General features: G+C 43.1%; 1 protein-coding gene across 1 annotated transcript in view; it reads left to right on the forward strand.

Annotated features, from left to right (window-relative positions):
• The window catches only part of COLEC12 (collectin subfamily member 12), a 142,387-nt gene extending 128,078 nt beyond the window's left edge, over positions 1 to 14,309 (forward strand). The window contains exons 6-10 of the mRNA XM_039527330.1: positions 2,871 to 3,350; positions 3,768 to 3,904; positions 5,409 to 5,518; positions 7,210 to 7,355; positions 9,521 to 14,309. Coding sequence (XP_039383264.1) covers positions 2,871 to 3,350; positions 3,768 to 3,904; positions 5,409 to 5,518; positions 7,210 to 7,355; positions 9,521 to 9,525 — 878 coding nt within the window. The 3' untranslated portion in view covers positions 9,526 to 14,309. The remainder of the gene's footprint in view (positions 1 to 2,870; positions 3,351 to 3,767; positions 3,905 to 5,408; positions 5,519 to 7,209; positions 7,356 to 9,520) is intronic.
• Positions 14,310 to 19,636: the final 5,327 nt, after the last annotated feature.

Consider the following 19,636-nt stretch of genomic DNA (forward strand, 5'->3'; position numbering starts at 1 on the left):
CTGTTAGGTTCACTCCCTCAGGGGCACCTGGCATTGGCCACTGTCGGTAGACAGATACTGGGCTAGATGGACCTTTGGTCTGACCCGGTACGGCCTTTCTTATGTTCTTATGTTCTTAACTGTGTGACTGCTATAAGATTGCGGTAGTTCTCAGAGCTCCTGCTGCCCTGTTCTGCAAGGTGAACATCCAGAGCATTTGCACAGTGCAAATCTTCCATTCCTGGACTTCCCCACCCCAGGCCTGGCCTGGCCTGCCCAGCCCTTCCTGTCGGCCCTGTGACCAGGGCTTTGGCTGCTGCCTAACCCCTCTAATGTGTCTGACAGCACCTCTGGTAAAATCTAGCCCTAAGAAAGGAAACATTGTCCAGGAGAACACAGGTGTTATCACCTACTCTCTTGGGAATGTGCTGTCTGGGACTTTGGCTTCTCCCTGCATCGTTGCCAGAGTTTAACCTTTAATCAACAAAAATTAGTCTTTCATTTTATGAAAGTCCTTTTTCCAATTTATGCTGGGACAAAGACCTTATCTGTTCCATTATCTAATCCTAAACCTGGGAGATGTAAATTTGGTTTAAATTTTTCCACCCAATATTCCCTTCCCTCCTTTACCGGCCTGAAATTGGAATGTCAGGAAAGAAAGTTCTAGGTTGGTTACATTTTATACTGACTGTTGGGTCTGCTTTTGAACTATCGTCTAAAGCAGTGGTTCTCAACCTCTTTACCATTGTGGGCCACATATACAGCTCTATCTGTGTTATGTGGGCCATATTGACACAATATATATACTACCTGTATGGCCCTGAGGATGTCACATGGCCTGCAGCTGTGTGCTGACTGGGACGTGGGTTGAGAAACACTGGTCTAAAGTACACCATAATAATTGTGGAGAGGGTGGAAACCTCAAGAAACCAATTCCTGCTAAGGAGGAAATAGCTGAACAATACAAAACTGGATCATTCCCAGAGAGGTCACCCTTAGTGGAAAAAGTAAAACTATTTTGTTTTAAGCCAGCTGGGAGCAGGCTGGGAAACCTCCTGTTCCTTTTCATCAAAGGATACTTTATTTTCTTCAGAAGTAAATATACGCACAAAGTTGTTGAACTTTTTTTTTTTTGTGGTCTTCCAAGCCAAGTATTCTTCTAAATGAAGTTAATACTCCATATTGCTGACCTGATTTGAACCAGGTCTTGAACCCTGATCACTAAGGCTACCAACTCTCCAGGATTGTCCTGGAGTTTCCAGGAATTAAATATTAATCTTTATGTGATGAAACCTCCAGGAATACGTCCAACCAAAATTGGCAACACTACTGGTCACAGAAATAAAACCTTCCCTCAGAATAGATACAAGCACGGTTCATGATGCATGTGAGTCCAGAGCACCTTTCTTACCTGCTCTCATTTCACACAGAAGTAGCTGCCTGCATTTTCAGAGACATGTTAGGAGCTTATCCTTGATGGAGATTAAACGGGATAGATTTTGGGAAAAAAAGAATTAAAATTTACTGAGATGTGCTTATCCATGAACAGTATCCAAACCTGCTTTAATGATCAAATATGGACGACCACTCCTCACTGTTTTCTGATCTCCTGCTATGACTGGTGCTCTGTCCTTCTATGAATATCCAATAGGCAGGTAGCATTCTGTAAGTCTTTCCATTAACCCTCCAGTTGGCTTATTTCTCACTACTCATCCGTCCCATGATTCTCAAATAGCCCATAGCTCCTTCATTTCTCCCTTTCATCATTCTGCTGGTCTATGGTTCACTCCCAGCCTGCTTCTTGCTTCGTAATAAACATGTGGTGCAATAACTCTCAAGTCTCCCTGATATTGTGGGGGCATTCTGCTTTTGATTTTTTTTTTTGTTTGTTTTTTTTTACCTTTGTTCCACTATCCCAACATGTCACTGCTAAATCCCATGCAGGTTCCACACCAAGACAGCGCTGCTCTCACTGACTACATTTTGCTGTTAGAGTGAAAGGAGAGGCGTGGTTGGAAGCAACAGGGAGAACAGAAAAAAGGGAGAAAGAACATAACAAAGGGGGAGTAGAGGAGGAAAGAGAACAGAAGGAAACGTGAAAGGATAAGATGGTAAAGAAGATAGAATTAGGGGGAAATCATGGTGCAGTAAGCCTCATATATCAGGGGTCAGTGATCCGCAATGGCTGCTGCTTTGGGAGGCACCTATTAAAAATTGAGAGAGATCTTCATCTTTAAGCCCTGCACAGTTCTGCCCCGCCCCCACTCCATGTCCTAGATCACACTTCCTTACTCCATCCCCCCACACCTACATACAGACTGCTAATCTCCTCCAAACTGCCCTCCTAAACATCCTTTTTGCCACCCCCTTCCACTATTGTCTTTACCCCTTCTTTCATGCTGCTCCTTCAAATTAAAAAACCTTTATTCTTGTGTCCCAAACAATCGCTCTTTCTTTTTATTCAAATCCCTTCTTAAGGCTGCCATGAAGCCCATCAGTGTCAATCCACCAAAGACAAAAAGCACATAACACGACTTATAGAAAACAAATGATAACCGTATCTCTTTGAGAACTGAGGCTCATCTGATTATCTGGGGTACTATTTGTCTGTTTAATGTAAATTACAAGTCCTGTCTGACATGTTTTCTTCTGTGTCCTCTACAGCATTAAGTGTCTTGAGGAGGTTCAGTAAGAAATACTATATAACTAACGATTGTGAAGAGATTCACCTCCTTTTTCTAAACCAACTGTATTTTTACATTGGCTACTTGAGTAGCTTGGGCTTTATTACTGCTTGTAGTGTATTGAATATCCAACGTTTTTAATCTCAGGTTTATTGAACACTCTTCCTGTTTTTTGTTTTCCTCCTCTGCATATTTAAATTGTTTCAGGCCCTCCAGGTCCAAGGGGACCTAAAGGTGAGAGGGGACCCCAAGGGCCTTTTGGTCTCACTGGCCTAAAAGGGCAAAAAGGAGAAAAAGGTGAGCCAGGGCCACCAGGACCTGCCGGTGAAAAGGGCCCAGTTGGGCCAATCGGGCCACCAGGAGAAAAAGGTGGGAAAGGTTCAAGAGGATCACCTGGCTCCAAAGGTCAGAGAGGTTCTACTGGCAAGACTGGTCTGCCAGGACCTAATGGAGACCCTGGACCACCAGGACCACCTGGCAAAGATGGTCCTCCAGGTCCACCAGGTCCACCTGGATTTCAAGGATTGCAAGGAACTGTTGGCGAGCCTGGGGTACCTGGACCTCGAGGATTGCCTGGTCTGCCTGGCATACCAGGGCTGCCTGGGCCACCTGGGCCGCCTGGGCCACCAGGTCCAGGGATGCCTCTGGCACTGAAAAGTGAGCCAACATCAATACCTGAGGCTAACGGTAAGCTATCTACTCACCCGCCTACTTTTCTGTTTACATGCCCATCTGCCCAAGTAGCTGTTTTTAGTGCACCTGCCACTATGATAGTGGGCTAACATTAATCTCTGTTATCTTTTGCTTAGACACACTAGTTCTCAAAGATTCTTAGTGTGAAACTCCAGCTTACCTACCTGTGTCTGCCTGACTTCTTTCAGCTGCTCTGGAATTTGATTAAAGTGCCTCATCTCTAAAGAGATGGCAGCAATGCAATGAGTAATGAGCAGTTCTCTGGACATGCAGGTTAAGTTATATTCTGCATTCTGGTGCAGATTTCTGATATGTGCATATTCGTTGACTCAGCACCTAATTATTTCAGATGCCACCATCCTGTAGGACAGTTTGAAATCCCCAGTTTAACAACAGGGTTTCATGTCACAGGTTGTTCTGCTCATTGGAAGAACTTTACAGAAAAATGCTACTACTTTTCATCTGAAAGAGAAGTTTTCGAAGATGCAAAAGTTTTCTGTGACGAGAAGTCCTCACATCTGGTTATCATAAACAACAAAGAAGAGCAGGTAAATAGCATCACCTGCTGTTCTGAAAGCTATAAGGCAGGGTTCGGCAACCTTTCAGAAGTGGTGTGCCAAGTCTTCATTTATTCACTTTAATTTTATGTTTCGCGTGCCAGTAATACATTGTAATGTTTTTAGAAGGTCTCTTTCTATAAGTCTATAGTATATAACTAAACTATTGTTCTATGTAAAGTAAATAAGGTTTTAAAAATGTTTAAGAAGCTTCATTTAAAATTAAATTAAAATGCAGAGCCCCCCCGGACCGGTGGCCAGGACCCAGGCAGTGTGAGTGCCAATGAAAGTCAGCTCGCGTGCCACCTTCGGCACACGTGCCATAGGTTGCCTACCCCTGCTATAAGGTTTGAAGGTATTTTGAGTCTGGAAACTAAACAGCGATAGGGAAGCTGAGAACATCATGGATTCATATGGTGAAATGAAAACACCAAGTTACCCCATTCAGAATGCTGTACTCCCATGTCTGCTCAGCACTTATTGTGAAAAGGAGCAACATAGGAGGCAGTGGGCCTGATCCTGAAATTGCTGAATATCTGCCACTTCCAGCAAATTCAATGGGAGTTGTGGGTGCCCAGCCCCTTTCAGAATCAGGCCAATTGTTAGTGGCCTATTATCTAAAACACATTTTTTCCGTGTTGCAAATAGTTATTTTTTAATTCAATCTTTCAGATAGACAACTTAAGCCTTTATTATGATCTTAAATAAAGTCTATTAGGTCTTCTATAGGCAAAGCAGTGATAATGAATAAAAGCCGTACCTTACATTATTGTTTGGTAGCCAGACATGCCCCTGCCCGGCAGCAGTGGTGCAATAAAGTATAACTGCTTATTCTTTTCCTTAGTTAAAAAAAAATACTATTGGTGGTGGCCTTCCAACCGCCCAGTTTTCACGAGGAGTTCTTACCCACAGGCAAATAGTGCCATTGAGTCTAGTGCCTTTTTGTTTTTACTCACTGACAAATAGTGCCTTTTTGTCAGTTAAGTTTGAAGAATCAGGCCCTCAAACACGTCTAGAGCTGCATAAACCTTCCATAATCATCTGTACATTAGCAATGGTGATCCCTCATAAAGCAGGAGTACTACAGATTAGCTCTGGAGTGAACCATAAATACCATCTCGGATGTTGTTACAAATTAAGGTCTACCTTTGCGGGAGGGAGGGAAGGAAGGAAGAAAGTTCCAGCCAGTAAGGAACCTTTTCAGGAGAGAGCATTCTTCGGTGACAAGAGGGAGAAATAATGACCAAATTACCCTTTGATTACTGCACTCACTACCAGAAGTGCGAGCAGCATACTAGGAGTGACAACAGAGGGTAAGACCCAAAATTAGAAGGAAGAGGTAACCAACAAGGAAGCAAGGTGGTTGAGCATTGGGAATGGAAAGGAGAAGAGCACTGTTCTTATTCTAGCTTCTAAAAGCAAAATCTACACAAAGCAAGTAATTGTGTGCTCTGAGAAACAGAACAGAAATCTGTGATTGCATTTTCACTTGCAGCAATGGATAAAAAGACAGATTGCTGGGAAAGGCAACTTCTGGATTGGGCTCACAGATTCAGAGCAAGAGAATGAGTGGAGATGGCTGGATGGAACCTTACCAGAGTACACGTATGTGTTGAAAAGAACCATGTTGTTTATTTTCTGCAGAGTGCTACTGTTCTTGCCGCCACTTTACTAGAGATCTGCAGTATCTAGAGATGAGTTACTGGATGCCAGTGAAGCAATACTTTATCTGGAAGTGTTACTGAATATTGTTTTCCCTACCTCCCTCCTTTCTCCATGCACAAGGCTTTATCTCCTTGCCAGAAGGAAAATGGAAAATTTAATATTGAATGAAAGAATTATACAACCGTGCAGCATGATACTGCTTGCCAGTGTTTTTACGAAGTGGGGGTGGAAAGCCCAGGCAGCTTTTTGGTCTTGGTTTAAATTTTCCTCATTTGCATTACAACTGGCCATAAATAGAGAGCTCATTCTTACTAAAAAATGAAAGGACTAACTATTAGATAAAACCCAAATGGAAGGTATGAAACAGAAGGAGAAGGTATAAAGCAAGTATGTCCAAACTTTGGCAAGCTGAGGGCTGCATTGGTAGGTAGCCACAAGTCCAAGGGATGCACCAAATTGGTATTAAATGCAGCCGCCTTAATTTTTAATACAGTGGAGTGGACTACAGAGACTATAAATCCCAGCATGCAGTGCCCCAGAAAAACAGGCTAAATCCATTGTATTTGTTATAAATGATTTGCAGGTGTCTAATTTGTGGCCACTTTCATGAGGAACATGGAAAAAAGATTTGGTTTTGGTAAATCCTACCATTATACCTCTCTCAACTTCAGATGGCTACAGCAAACCTCTGGCCGGTGTCACTGGAGATTTCTCTTGTGCTGTGCTTTTAGGGTGTCCTCTAGTGACCTCAGAACTGTCTGTCACTGAAAGTGATTCATTATTTCTGGAAGTCTGTGTTTCTTCCCAGATGCTTGGTCAGACCCTTTGTATCAAGCAGGCATGTTATTTAGCTGCTTATGGCACCATTTCAGCCAGCAACCAAAGCTTCTGTTCAACAACCTGTATTTTTAAGAAAACCGAGCTTTTGTTTTGAGACTGGAAGCACATCTCATTTATTATATGAAAACAGAATCGAGAGTTTTGCTCCACCAAGCAAGGACACTAAGTACAGGGTCAAGTTTCACTATCGAGGTTACTGGCCTCCAAATTAAGCCAACTTTTAAAAATTCCTTATGTGTCTGAAAATTAATTTTTCCATCCAAACTGAGGTCTGAAAGATAGACAAATCCCTGCTTTGCAACTGGAGAGGCCCATCACAATCAAGCCAGGATTTCAGTTTCTTTGCAATTACAGGTGCATATTTTGCCACCTTCCCCCTCTATGTCCCTTTTGTGTTCTTTTTAGCAGGCAAGGTATTGAAATACACAAGAATCCCTTAGGCAGAATCTTGGATGTTTCAGTACCATCTGCTGGTAAGAATGAACTAGACAGACACAGTGGAGGAAAGGTGCCATGTGCATGTGGCATGTACTCTCATCACACTTGCATGTACATCCACAAACCAAAATGGAGCTTATTGGTCTAATTTTAAGCTTTAAGCCTTGACAGGCAAAGGCGGAGTAGATTCTTGTCTCTGTTTTCCATTTTCAGTAAGAGTCATGTAATGTTTGTTGAAGAGTGTATTTCCAGTTCAGAGCTGATCTCATGATACTTTCTGCTAGTCTCTTTTGTTGTGCATGGAAAACTATCATGTGGTGTCATTTAACATCTACTTCTTATTTTGTTGAAAGAAACTGGAAAAGTGGGCAGCCTGATAACTGGAGTACTGGGCAAGGGCCAGGGGAAGATTGTGCTGGATTAATCTCTGCTGGGCTCTGGAATGACTTTCAATGTGAAGATGTTAACAGTTTTATTTGTGAAAAAGACATGGACAAAGGTAAGCTAAGTGTTCAATTAAAAGAGTTTCATCATAGCGACAAAGAGCCATGATTTAGCCCTGGGGGAATTCTGCGCCACTGCGCATGTGCAGAATTCATGTCTCCCACCGATTTCTTTGCTTCCTTGCAAAAAAATGACTTTCTGGTGGGGAAGCAAAGGGAAGCCACAAGAGCAGTCATGCAGCCCTCCCCAGCAGTATATTTTGGGTGCCCAGGGTAGCCAGCAGAGAGGTAAATCACTGTGGGGCAAGGGATGGGACTGGTGGCTCCTACCCTATGCTGGGCTCAGCCGCTAGTCCTGACTGGGCTGGGGAGGACAGGACTTCCTCTTCCCTGCACGGCATCCAGGGATGGGTCAGACCCACCCCCAGATTTCTCCTCAGGGTGCAGGAAGCTCTGCAAACTCCCCACACATCCCTTCTCAGCTGCAGGGGGAGGAATCAATGCACGGAGAGCTTCTCTCCCATCCACCCAACCCCCATGCATCCAGACCCCCTCGTGCCCAGACCTTAAGCTTCACCCACACACACACCCAGAACCCCCCTACCAAGCCCCACTCCCCCTGCACCTGGACCACCCCAATGAGCCATCCACACCTGGATCCCCACCCCACCCACCCCCAACCAGCTGCACCTGGATCCCCACCTCACTGAGTGCCACTCACCCAGCCTCTGGACCCCGCACTGAACCCCTCACATCCAAGTTCTATCTCCCCACACACGCACCCAGACACACACCCCTGCTGAGCCCCAACCACCTTCACCTGGACCCCCCTGCAGAGTCCCATTACCATTGCACCCAGAACCCCCAAACAAGCCCCTGTGCATCTAGATCACCTCCTGCACCCAGATTGTCCCCCACAGAACCCTCTCAATCCACACCTGGATCCCTCCACACTAAGCCCCTCCACACTTGGATCCTGCCGGCTGAGCCTGCCTGCCCACACCTGGTGCACCTGGCACAGAGCGGCAAGGTCCTGGGGTGTTTCTGGGGCAAGCTCGGTCCTTGCATTGTGTCAGGGTTGGGTGCAGACTCACTGCTGAGCTATGTCCCGGGGGGAGCTGCAGAGTGATCTCCTACCTCTGTGCAGCCAGTGGCCTGTGCTCCCCGGTGACATGCAGGAGCCTCCACGTTTATTTGACAAATACAATTTGCAGAATTTTGCAGAATTTTTATATTTTTGGCACAGAATGTTCTTAGGAGTAATGATTACACCATGTGGGGGAGGAGATCCATACCTATTGTGTATGGACAGATGCTGTGGAGCTGCTTTACAGGGAGGAAAACTCTATCGCCTGTAACAGCTCTACACAGATCTAGCCCCAACTGGCATGAGGAGTCCCTGCTGCTGGGAAGTGTTCGGCAACTGCAGGGCCTCTCTCCTTAACTCCCACCCACCCACTCTGACTGCTGGAGGGGAGTGTGGGTCCTGTCCAAGTTCTCTAGCTGACAGCTCTGTGTCACATAATGGCAGCTGGGCAGGGTGGAATCACAGCCTGTGAGCAGACACACAGGTACTGCAGAGTCTCTTTCTAGATCTAGGGACGCACTCACAATAGAACCCTGTTGCGCCACAGAGCTGCTTAGGGCTCTGCTCCATGATCATTGCCAGAGCTCAGATCTGGCCCATAATATTTTTGTTCTGATGATGACCTTGTTTAAAGAAACTATTTTACAGTGTGCCAGAAACATTAATTGTTTAAAAGCTTTTTTCAGAAATATTTTTGTGTGTGTCATGAATGCCTGGCTGCTATGATTGCCAATACATAGATAGAATTTCATAGGATGTAGTAGAAACTCCCAGCTGGATTCAAACGTTCAGATACTGGCTCTTAGGCAGCGTCCACAAAAAACATATGTACACCCTTCAGGTGCATAATCCACATCTGTTTGTGCAGATTGAGGAATTGCTTGTGCATAGAATTCCCTTTTCTTCCTAGATAAATATGTATTATGTTAGCAGAACTTTAGGGTTTGAAAATATTAGTTGTTGGAGGTCTACAATATCTGCATATGGGTCATATTTTAAAAAGTTATGTTTCTTGAACACCTAGACTCATATGATAGAATTTTCCAAGATTCTTTGAATTCAATAAACCTCCTTGCTGATAATTTGTTTTACAAGCCTTTCACCTGTGTTCCTTCTTTCTTTCTCTCACTGTAGCCTAGACACCTGGATTGTAATAGGCTGTGAATTTACAGACACAAATACAAATTACTAAAAAATCCTATGGGACTTCATCATCTCCTAACAAAATTGAAAAGGAAGCACTGAAGACTGGTTTAATGCAAAAAAAAGAATTCAGCCGCAACTCATCTTTGCCATCTTGTGATTATTCAAGGATTCTGGACCCACAGCACAATGCATTTATTGGAAATGCAATTGGACTGAATCAGTTACATTTTTTTGTCAACCAGTGACCATACAAGTGTACAAGTTTTGTCTTCAAAAACATGAAATATAGCAGTCTGAGTGAGACTCTTGGTCATTGAGCTATAGGAAATACTTATAAAGCTACAGTGTAAACAGTACATTTCATTTGCTAAAATCCCAAATATAGGAAAATTATACAGATACACACATATAGTATATAGATTTTATATAAATATATATATAGTCAAGTTGTTATCAATAATATGGAATATACTTTTAAGAGCTTTTAAAACTTTGTATTTTTGTACAAAATATTTGCTTTTTACATTTGTTCTTTTTTATTGTCCTTTTTTTTTAAAACAAATATAGTGCACAGGGGCCAAAGAAAACAGCAAAGGTACTAATAATAATTCAGGCTGTTGTCAGACTTAGCTCTGCTCAGCTATAGAGAAATATTTTCCAGTTTAAAAAAAAAGTTTTTTTCCCAGATGAACCACTCTGATTAAATAACTTTGAAGCTGATTTTTATGCAAGTCTACTCTGTGTGAGCAACAGCTAAGTAGATCAGGGACTAGATATTCATGATAGCCATAATCACAGTCAGTGAACCATCAATGTACTGCTGTACTATATGGGTCGTGTTAACACAAGACACTGTGATGTCTGCCTTACTTCCCTCCCTCCTTCTCTGTCTACAGAAAAATATCACAGAATTAAGATGCTAGCTTTTTTTAATGTTTTAATGATTCCTCTATTACAAAGCAGTTTTTAGGAGCTCTGCCATAACAGGTGCTGCTTACTACTGAAAGTCAAACTAAGAAGACATTAAAAGACATTTATAAAACAGAAACAAAGAATTTGAGCATACTGAAATGTGATGGGGTTTTTAAAGCTGGATTTTAAAATGTGGTAATAAAACATGATGTATTCTAAAAGGTCAAGTCAACCTGCATTTCTCTAAAATGTTTTAATATAAATTAATCTTGTGACTTCCTTGGCCCAATCCTCCCCTGCCAAAAAACTAGCAAAATTAAGAATGCCACCACCAGAATTTAGTATGGTTAATGGATGATATCACTGTCCAACCCACTTCCTCCATATCCCTAAAGAGCTGTTGCCTAGACAGCAGCAGCATAGCCTATCTTAAACAATAAAAAAAAAGCAAACAGTTAAAGTTTATTAGCAGAATCCTTGTGATTTGGTTTCTATTTTGTGTATTCTCTGAGGCCACATGCTACACCATCATGCATGTCCTTTTGTACCCTTGTGGAAGAGAGTTGTTTTTTTACTGCCTCGTGACCTCCAGTTTACCTTGGCTGAGTATGGATAGGCCTGTTGAAATACTCCAGCTCTGCTGGAAGGAGACAAGATTTTGTACTTCATATTTTCAGGCATTGCTTATAAGTGTAACCAATTAAAGTTCCTTGCCTTACTGGCTCTAGAGCTCCCAGGGCCTAAATTCCATATTCTCTCCAAAGTTCATCCTCCTCTTTCTTAATGTCAATTATAATTTATTCCCAGAAACTACCTGGAAAGTGAAATGCAGAAATCCATAGAGAACATAATGGGTATGAAAAATGAACATAACAGCACAATCCACAAATACAGTTAATAATGAAAAGCCATTTCAGAGGCAATGCTTTTCCTAGAACAAGTTAGATTACCTGAGGAATTTTCTTTTTGTCATGTATTGAATAACAATCAGATGATCTATGAATATTATATGGTACCTATATATACAAAAATGTATAAATATATAGTAGTGCTGTGTTTATATATTTATACAATAGCTATGGTGATAACATTAGCGCAGTATCTTTTTCATATCTCCATCATACTGTCTGGAACAGGTAGGCTTCATTCTGACCTCACATCAGTATAACTCTACTGATTTAAGTGGAGTTGCTCCTGATTTCCGCTGGTGTGACTGAGACACAAATTGGGCTCATAGCTATACAAGTCCAAGGCAGAGCTGTGACTAGAACCCAAATCTCTTAGCACAGGACTGGGAGACTTTACCGCAAGACCATCTTTCATCTCCTGTGGCAGTGGACATATGGCATTCTTTCTGAAAAGATGGATTTTTCCCTATGGCTCGTGTGTTACAGTGCTCATCAAATGAAAATACATTTCAGTAAGTGATCCTCCCATGACCAATTTTCTTCCATTCAGGGACATTTCCCATTCTCAGACTACCAGCAGCTTAGAATAGTGAGTTGAGCCAGTTTAAGGCTGTAAAATGTTGTTGAATAATAACTATTATATGAAGAATTTAGATGGAGATTGCATTCAGTGGTGTTTCTCATTACCCACTCCTGAGTCAGAGATACAATAGGCCTGATTCTCAATTATCCTGGCCCACATCCTCAAACATATTTAGCACCTAACTTGCATTGATTTCAAAGGGAATTAGATACCTAAATGCCTTTGAGGATCTGGGTCTCTGTGCCTATGCTTGGAGCAGAGATGGATTCAGTGGGTGACATTAAGTAGATGCCCTCTGCATGCACAACTTAGACAACCATCTTTGAAAACTTGGCCTGCAGAGTGCAGGCGAGCTAAGACAGATTCATAAAGCAAATACCCTTTTGTCCATCTTAGCCAGCATTCATATAAGAGAGAAAGGGAAATGTGAAGTGGAAAAAGAAGACTGAAATCTCAAAAGGAGTGCGGAAGTCACCAGTACAGGTCAGAAAACTGTCATGATAGGGAGGACAATTGGCAAGAGTGCAGACTGGATGCCATGAGAGGCCAAGAGATTGCCATGGAAGTCAGAGTTGCTATGTGGGGTCTGGTAAATTTCATGTAAATTCATCTTCTCTATGGCTTGAATGACAGCACAAGTTGTGCAGAAAGTTACTTTTGCATGAGAAAATTATTTTGTCCACTTCTAGCAATGTCTGGGAAGCTACATCCAGCTAAAACGGAACTGTCTGTATTCTCTTGACATACTGAATGTACATTTCCATTTTTTTTAAATTGAACATAAAAACTAAATGTTATTTCACTGATAGTATAACTACCCTTAATAATTAAGTGACTGGCATTGTAGATGTTATGGGGGGAAAAGTTGTGCCTTACAGCAGCATCAAATGCTAGATCTTTTAAAAACTCTCTTTTGCTCATATCACTGATTTGTTATGAATTGTTTTCAGCTGATTAGAACTTTTCACATCCCTTCAATTTTCCATAAATATCATCTGAAATTGTTCCAATGAAAGAAGCACTAAGTGGGAGACACTAAAGTAAGTATTGCATATTCTGTGTCTACACATATAGCAAAGTTGGCAGTTGTGCATATGGGTACATACAAATTGTCAGAAATATTGCATATGTATTAAAAGCCAACTTAAATGAAAGAATAGTTCTTCCAAATAAAAATTTTCCTCTCACACCACAGTACAGTTACTCCTTATTTACACTGCTGTAAGGTAGATCATAATCAAGCAGATGGTATCTCTAAACACTATTATCTATTTTATCTAGTGACTTGAATTTTTAATTCTCTGTTCCTGCAGTATCTAGCTGCTAGAAATGTGTCATTTAAAAGGTTAAGAGAAAAAACATACAACTCATCTTCATAAAGCCTTACTAGGGAACTCGGAACTGGGAAAAGGGATCCAGGATAAAATATCTGCTGGCTTTAATGGGGCAGGCCCAGAACCCAAGTAAGCTATAGTTCAGTCTAGTTTCACTGTACTGTTTAAACAGATATGCCTGTTCCAACCTTGCTATTTTCCTAGATATCAAATGGCTCAGCTGTTCTAATTTTTCTTTTCACTAGATACCTCTTTTGGTTTTAACAAGCGGTAAGAATTAGTCTTTGATGTTATTAATGGAATTATGATAAGCTGCCTGGAGCATGGTGCCAAGCAAAGGAATCTGGTTAGCTAGAATGGAGGCAAAGCCATCTGGGAGATCTAGTTTGTTAAGAATATATGATTAAACAAAAATGTTCAGCCCTATTAAAGCACCTTAGTTGAAAATCACAACGGTCTCAGCCAAAGTCAGCATGTAAAATACAAAAGAAATGGAATTTCTCCATCCTTAGTCCATAGATTTCCTTCTCCTTTTCTTTCTCCTCTTTGTTTATATTCCCACTCGGAGGAGAAGTTGTTACTATTCCCCCATTGACATCAGAATATGGATTTGGAAACTGATCTCCCCCCACCACACACACACACCTTTTTGACTTCCTGGCTGAGCCTTTTGGTGATGGTAATACTGATATCACTTACTCTGTCTAGTACTTGACACTTTCAAAGTAATGTACATACATAAATTAAAAGAAAGTCACAGCCAGCTGACAGTAAAGGCCCAGCTGGAACATTATTACCAGAAGAATATGTAAAGAGAATTAGAATTGACTATGTCTTGGGCTAACTTTCTAGAGTACAGCTCCTCATTTACTGTGTCTCACTGTGTAAGGCTGCTCTGCAGTAGATGGGACTTCTTAGGAACTACCAGTCCACCTGGCAATTCATTGCCTCACTTAAGTTCCCCCTCACTTGTTTGATGGCATCTAAAATAAAGAAACTCTGTTTTGGAAAAAAAAATTCTAATTTGTTTTCTTTTTCTAGGAACCAATATTTTTCTGTCTCAGTGATGAAGATAAAAATTTTGTTTGTTTTTCAAAATAAACTATGGTTAATGCTCCAAAATTTGTGTGAGAATTTTCTTTATTCTAATACCAATAAAAGCCACAGTACTAGTCAAATAATATGAATATAGGGCTGGAAGGGACTGCCTGGGTCACTGAGTCCAGTCTTCACAGGCAAACCCGTCATATAATCCTGCTCATAAATTTAATCAAGTTCCATATTAAAACTAGTTAGGTTGTTTGCACCCAGTACTCCTATCTGAAAGCTGTTCCTGAAACATAATACACAGTTGACTCTTATTAGATGATAATGCTTTGCATATGTTTAGGGTTTTCTTATCCAAAGATCTCAGTGTCTATGAGTGCTTTCCTAAAGTGGGTAAATATTCTAATCCCCATTTTTCAGATGGAGTAACTGAGGCAGAGAGAGATTAAATTCTATTAAATTTGAGTGTCTCCATTTTGAGTTAGCTAGGGCCTGATTTTTAAAGGCCCATAGTTCTGTTGAAATCAATTCTCTGTTATATCAGAAAAACAGATTTAAATAATTTTTAGGTGTGACCCACACCTAACAGTTTGCTCCCCTATTTTCCTCCTAGTCCTAACTTAAGTAACACCACTGCTACTGCTGCTTTCCCAGTGTAAGCAGGTGATTTTAGTATGCTATTTCATGTATCACTCTGTGGAGCAGAACTCAACAGCTGGTGCTGCAGAGCAGGATGAGCCCAGCAGAAAGGCACAAGCAGTGAACTACGTGCAGTGTCTATGAAAGGGTTAATGACTGACACTGCATCTCCAAAACAGCTATTAATCCTGTGTTATGTCATGTAATTGCAGTGGTCAGTTAGGTTTCATTCATCTTGAGACACAACCAAGGAATGATGTGAGCAAACAAACTCTCCTAAGAACAATGCCCCAGACCTGAATCAACAAGTGTGGAAAATTTGACAAGACCAGCAGGAAGGGAGACAGAAGCGAGAGAAAAAGGAAGGAGTCAGGAGTACAGGCTGGAGGAATTCAGGGGTGTCTCCCCGCCCTCCCCATGGGATCTCTGACTCCCATTAGTCATCCAGGGGGAGAGGGGAGCTGATTGGCTCCTCACTCCCCTGCCCATGCCCAACTAATTTATCCTCTGGCTCCAATGTAGCTGTCCTAGATTTTTTTTTAAAGCAGGTGACATAGGGTTTATTAAATGTTTAATGAATGATACTGTGGACCTGAGTCTGATCTCACTTATACTGATTCTCATCGGTGTGAATTCTGAATCAGTGTCTGGATCTTCAAAAGAACTTTGAGATCATCACATGGCCTGTAGTGGTTAATTTTCTGATTCCATCAGCCTGAAGTATCCTAGTTGATTAAACAAAGGCCTTTGGCTGGAGACTCAGGCAGCTGGGAAAGTTCCAGGTACTTAGGGCTGCTTCCAAACTGTCAGGACTTTTGAGTCAAACTACAGACCCAGGTGCTATGTTGAGTGTTAAAAGTTTGAATGTACAACTGAAAAGAAGGATGTTTCTGCATCCCTGGCATTTGGACTCCCAGGCAGACTGCGAAGAAAATATTTCTTTAGTTCTGCAGCCTCACTTTGACTACATTCACTTAAAAGAGGAGATATATTTTGTTTACTGATAGTAAAAGAAGTGTAATTTATGACTGTTTTCTGCAAGTAAAAACCTGGCAGTGGAAGTAGCAACTGAGGGTACGTCTACACTACGGGATTATTCCGAATTTGCATAAACCGGTTTTGTAAAACAGAATTTATAAAATTTGCACTGTGGGTAGCTATTCCTAGCTATCCCATAGTTCCCGCAGCCTCCCCACCCCTTGGAACTTCGGGTTGAGATCCCAGTGCCTGATGGGGCAAAAATCATTGTCGCGGTGGTTCTGGGTAAATGCCCTGGATTGCCCTGGCAGATGCCATAGCATGGCAATCATGGAGCTTGTTTTGCATGACAGCAGAGATGGTTACTAGCCATATTGCACCATCCAAACCCTTCCATAAATTGGAACTGAGGATGATCATGGCTACCAGTCCTTTTGTACCATTTGCTGCTAGTGCCCCTGGCCAATCAGCCAGGCCAAGATTGGTTACTAGCCATATTGCACCTTCCATCGTTTTGTACCATTAGCTGCTGTCATAAGTGCCCTGGCCGATCAGCCAGGGAATGACTCCTGAGTCAATCCCTCCTTTGGTTTCTAAAAATAGAAACAGAGCTGCCTAATATAGGCAAGTTTGCTAGAGAACCACCGTATCATAGAACAATAGAGCACAGCTGCTCTGTGTCAGAGCCTGCAGAAAATATTATCTGTATGCAATTCACAGGGGTGCTCCTGTAACAACCCCACCTGTTGATTCCGTTCTTCCCCAGCCTTTCTTGGCTGCATTGTCCCCACTTGTGTGATGAATTAATAACGAATGCAGGAATAAGACACACTGACTTGTTAGTGAGAAATGAGTGGAAGGCAGCCTCCAGCTGCTATGATAGTCCAGACAGGACATTAAGCAGTGTGTAGGAGAGAAGCCCAGCATCCCACTGCTAGTCCAGGGGCAACTGAATCTTTTCTTTACACATGAAGGGTGGGGGCTGATGGAGCTCAGCCCCCTGTTGCTATGATGAGGATGGTTACCAGCCATATTGCACCATCAGCTGAGGCTGATCATGAGGATGGATTTCCAGCTTTTTGTACAATCAGCTGATGCTGATGATGAGGATGGATTTCAAGGATGTTGGTGTTGAGTGCTGCACTATCGCGTCTATCTGCAGCATTCAGTAAAGATAGGGTGACATGTAAAAGAGTCAGAGGATTGTTTTACCTTTCGCTTCTGGGGTTGGGTGGGGGTGGGTGAGTAGATTGCCAAGCTATGCCTGACCGGACACTGTGTTTGACCCTAGAAGCATTTGGAGCTCAGCCAAGAATGCAAATAATTTTCGGAGGCTACAGGAACTGTGGGATAGCTTCAGTCCTCCAGTCCATGAGCGTCCATTTGATTCTTTGGCTCACGCTGCAGTGCGCTGAGTCCCTGCTATGGCGTCTGTCTGGAGATTTTTAAAAAGGATTCTGAATTTCATCTTCTGTAACGGAGCGCTGATAGAACGGATTTGCCTGCCCTTACAGCGATCACATCCGCATGGTCCATGCAGGAGCTCTTTTTATTTTGATTTCGGACTGCATTGCCACGCTGGGCAAACAGGAAATATTCAAAAGTTCGCGGGCTTTTCCTGTTTACCTGACCACTGCATCCGAGTTCAGATTGCGGTCCAGAGCGGTCACTGGTGCACTGCCACACTAACCTAATCCGATATGTTAGTTTAAAGAGCCATTAAAATCGATATAAGGTGCCTCCTAGTGTAGACCAGGCCTGAGAGAAAAACATCTCAAGCTTTCCAGCTTCTTACTGTAACAGTTAAACCAGGCAAAATGTTCCTGACCTGACTCCTGACAGCATCACAACCTGCTAACATAATTGACGTAAGTCAGCAGTTTTCAAACTGTGGGTCAGGACCCCAAAGTGGGTCACAACCCCATTTTAATGGGGTCACCAGGGCTGGCTTAGACTTGCTGGGGTCTGGGGCCAAAACAAAACCCAAGCCCCACCGCCTGGGGCCAAAGCCTGAGGGCTTCAGTTCTGGGCAGCAGGGGTCCGGTTACAGTCCCCCTGCCTGGGGCTGAAACTCTTGAGCTTCGGCTTTGGGCCCCCCACTCAGGGCAGTGGGGCTCGGGCTCTGCCCCACCCACCCAGGGCAGGACTCAGGCTGGCTCAGGTTTCGGTGCCCCCTCCTGGATTCGTGTAGTCAGGGCCGGCTCCAGGCACCAGCTGAGCAAGCTGGTGGTTGGGGTGGCAAATTCTATGGGGCGGCACTCCGCCCAATCCTAGGGCAGCACGGCCAGGTTTTTTGGGGGGTTTTTTTGGTTTGCCGCTCCAGCCACCCTGTAGGGGGCAGCAGTGCGGAGGAGGGGAGCGTCCTGCAGCAAACTGGGCAGGGCAGCCCCTGTTCTTCCCTCTCCGCCGACTGGAGCGGCGCGGAGCCCTCTTGGCAGGCAGCACAGTGGTCGGGACCGCGGGACAAGCGCCCTGCTGAAGCCCTGGCCGCCCCCCTGCTCTCTCTCTCCCCCGCTCCCTCCCCTTCCTCCCCGCTAGACTGGGTGCGCACTCCGCTGCACGTCTGCAGCACAGGGAGTCCCCCTGCATCCTGGCTTCGGCTGCCCGGCAGGGGGTTTTTTGTTGTTTTTTCCCCCCAGCTTTGCCGCTCCGGCCGTGCTGGTTTTTTTTTTTTCCCCTGCTGTGCCGCTCTGGCCATGACCCAGGTTTTTTGTTTTGTTTTGTTTTGTTTCCCTGCTTTGCCGCTCCGGCCGCAGTGCAGGTCCCTTCCCCCTGGCTGCTCCCGTCGCGCTGCAGGTTTTTTTTGTTTGGTTGGTTTTTGCCACTCCGGTGGCGCCACAAGTTTTTTTGTTTTGTTTTCTTTGCCGCTCCGGGCCGGCGCTGCAGGTGTGCCCGCCAACTTTGCTGCTCCGGCCGTGCCACAGGTTTTTTTGTTTTGTTTTGTTTTTTTCCCCTCCTGCTTTGACGCTCCGCACCCCTCCCCCCCCTTTTTTTTTTTTTGCTTGGGGCGGCAAAAAAGCCAGAGCCGGCCCTGCGTGTAGTGATTTTTGTTGTAAGAAGGCAGTCACGGTGCAAAGAAGTTTGAGAACCCCTGATGTAAGTTTTAGTAATAAATAGCTAAAGCTTTATTGATATTAGCATAGAACTTTATTGTGGCCTAAGCTCTCAACAGCAGATTTATCACTGTCAACCATGGGAGGTCATTGGCAATCTTACTAGGCATGTAGTGTCCCTCAAATGTTTTTAAAGTTGTTTTTGTTTTGTTTTTCTAAGAAGAATGAGAAGGAGAAAGGAAAAAGGGCAAAGAGCTACAGAGATTAGGGGAGGAAAGGACATAGGAAAGAGTAAGGAGAGGACTGGAAAAAGAATTGGGAGAAATCGAAAAAGGGATAGAGAATTATTTCAGAGGGAGACCTGCACTGAAATTCTCATGATGGTCCCTTCCAAACTGGGTAAAATTTGTTGTTTAAAACTTTTTTTGGCCAAAAAATGCAAATTCAGGTCAACCAAAATATTTCACCAATTCATGGGAAATGCTCCAAATGGTTTCAGTTGAGGTGGGGACCCTGAAAAGCTTCATTTTGACATTTTTGAAACACAACTTTGATTTTATTTTTTAGTCAAAATGACTTTGTGTTTCAAAATGTATTTCAATTTTATTTTCAAAAAGTTAGAAATGTAAAGAAGCTTGAAAACTAAACAA

The sequence above is a fragment of the Mauremys reevesii genome, linkage group 2 (assembly GCF_016161935.1).
Source record: "Mauremys reevesii isolate NIE-2019 linkage group 2, ASM1616193v1, whole genome shotgun sequence".
Classification (NCBI taxonomy): Eukaryota; Metazoa; Chordata; order Testudines; family Geoemydidae; genus Mauremys; species Mauremys reevesii.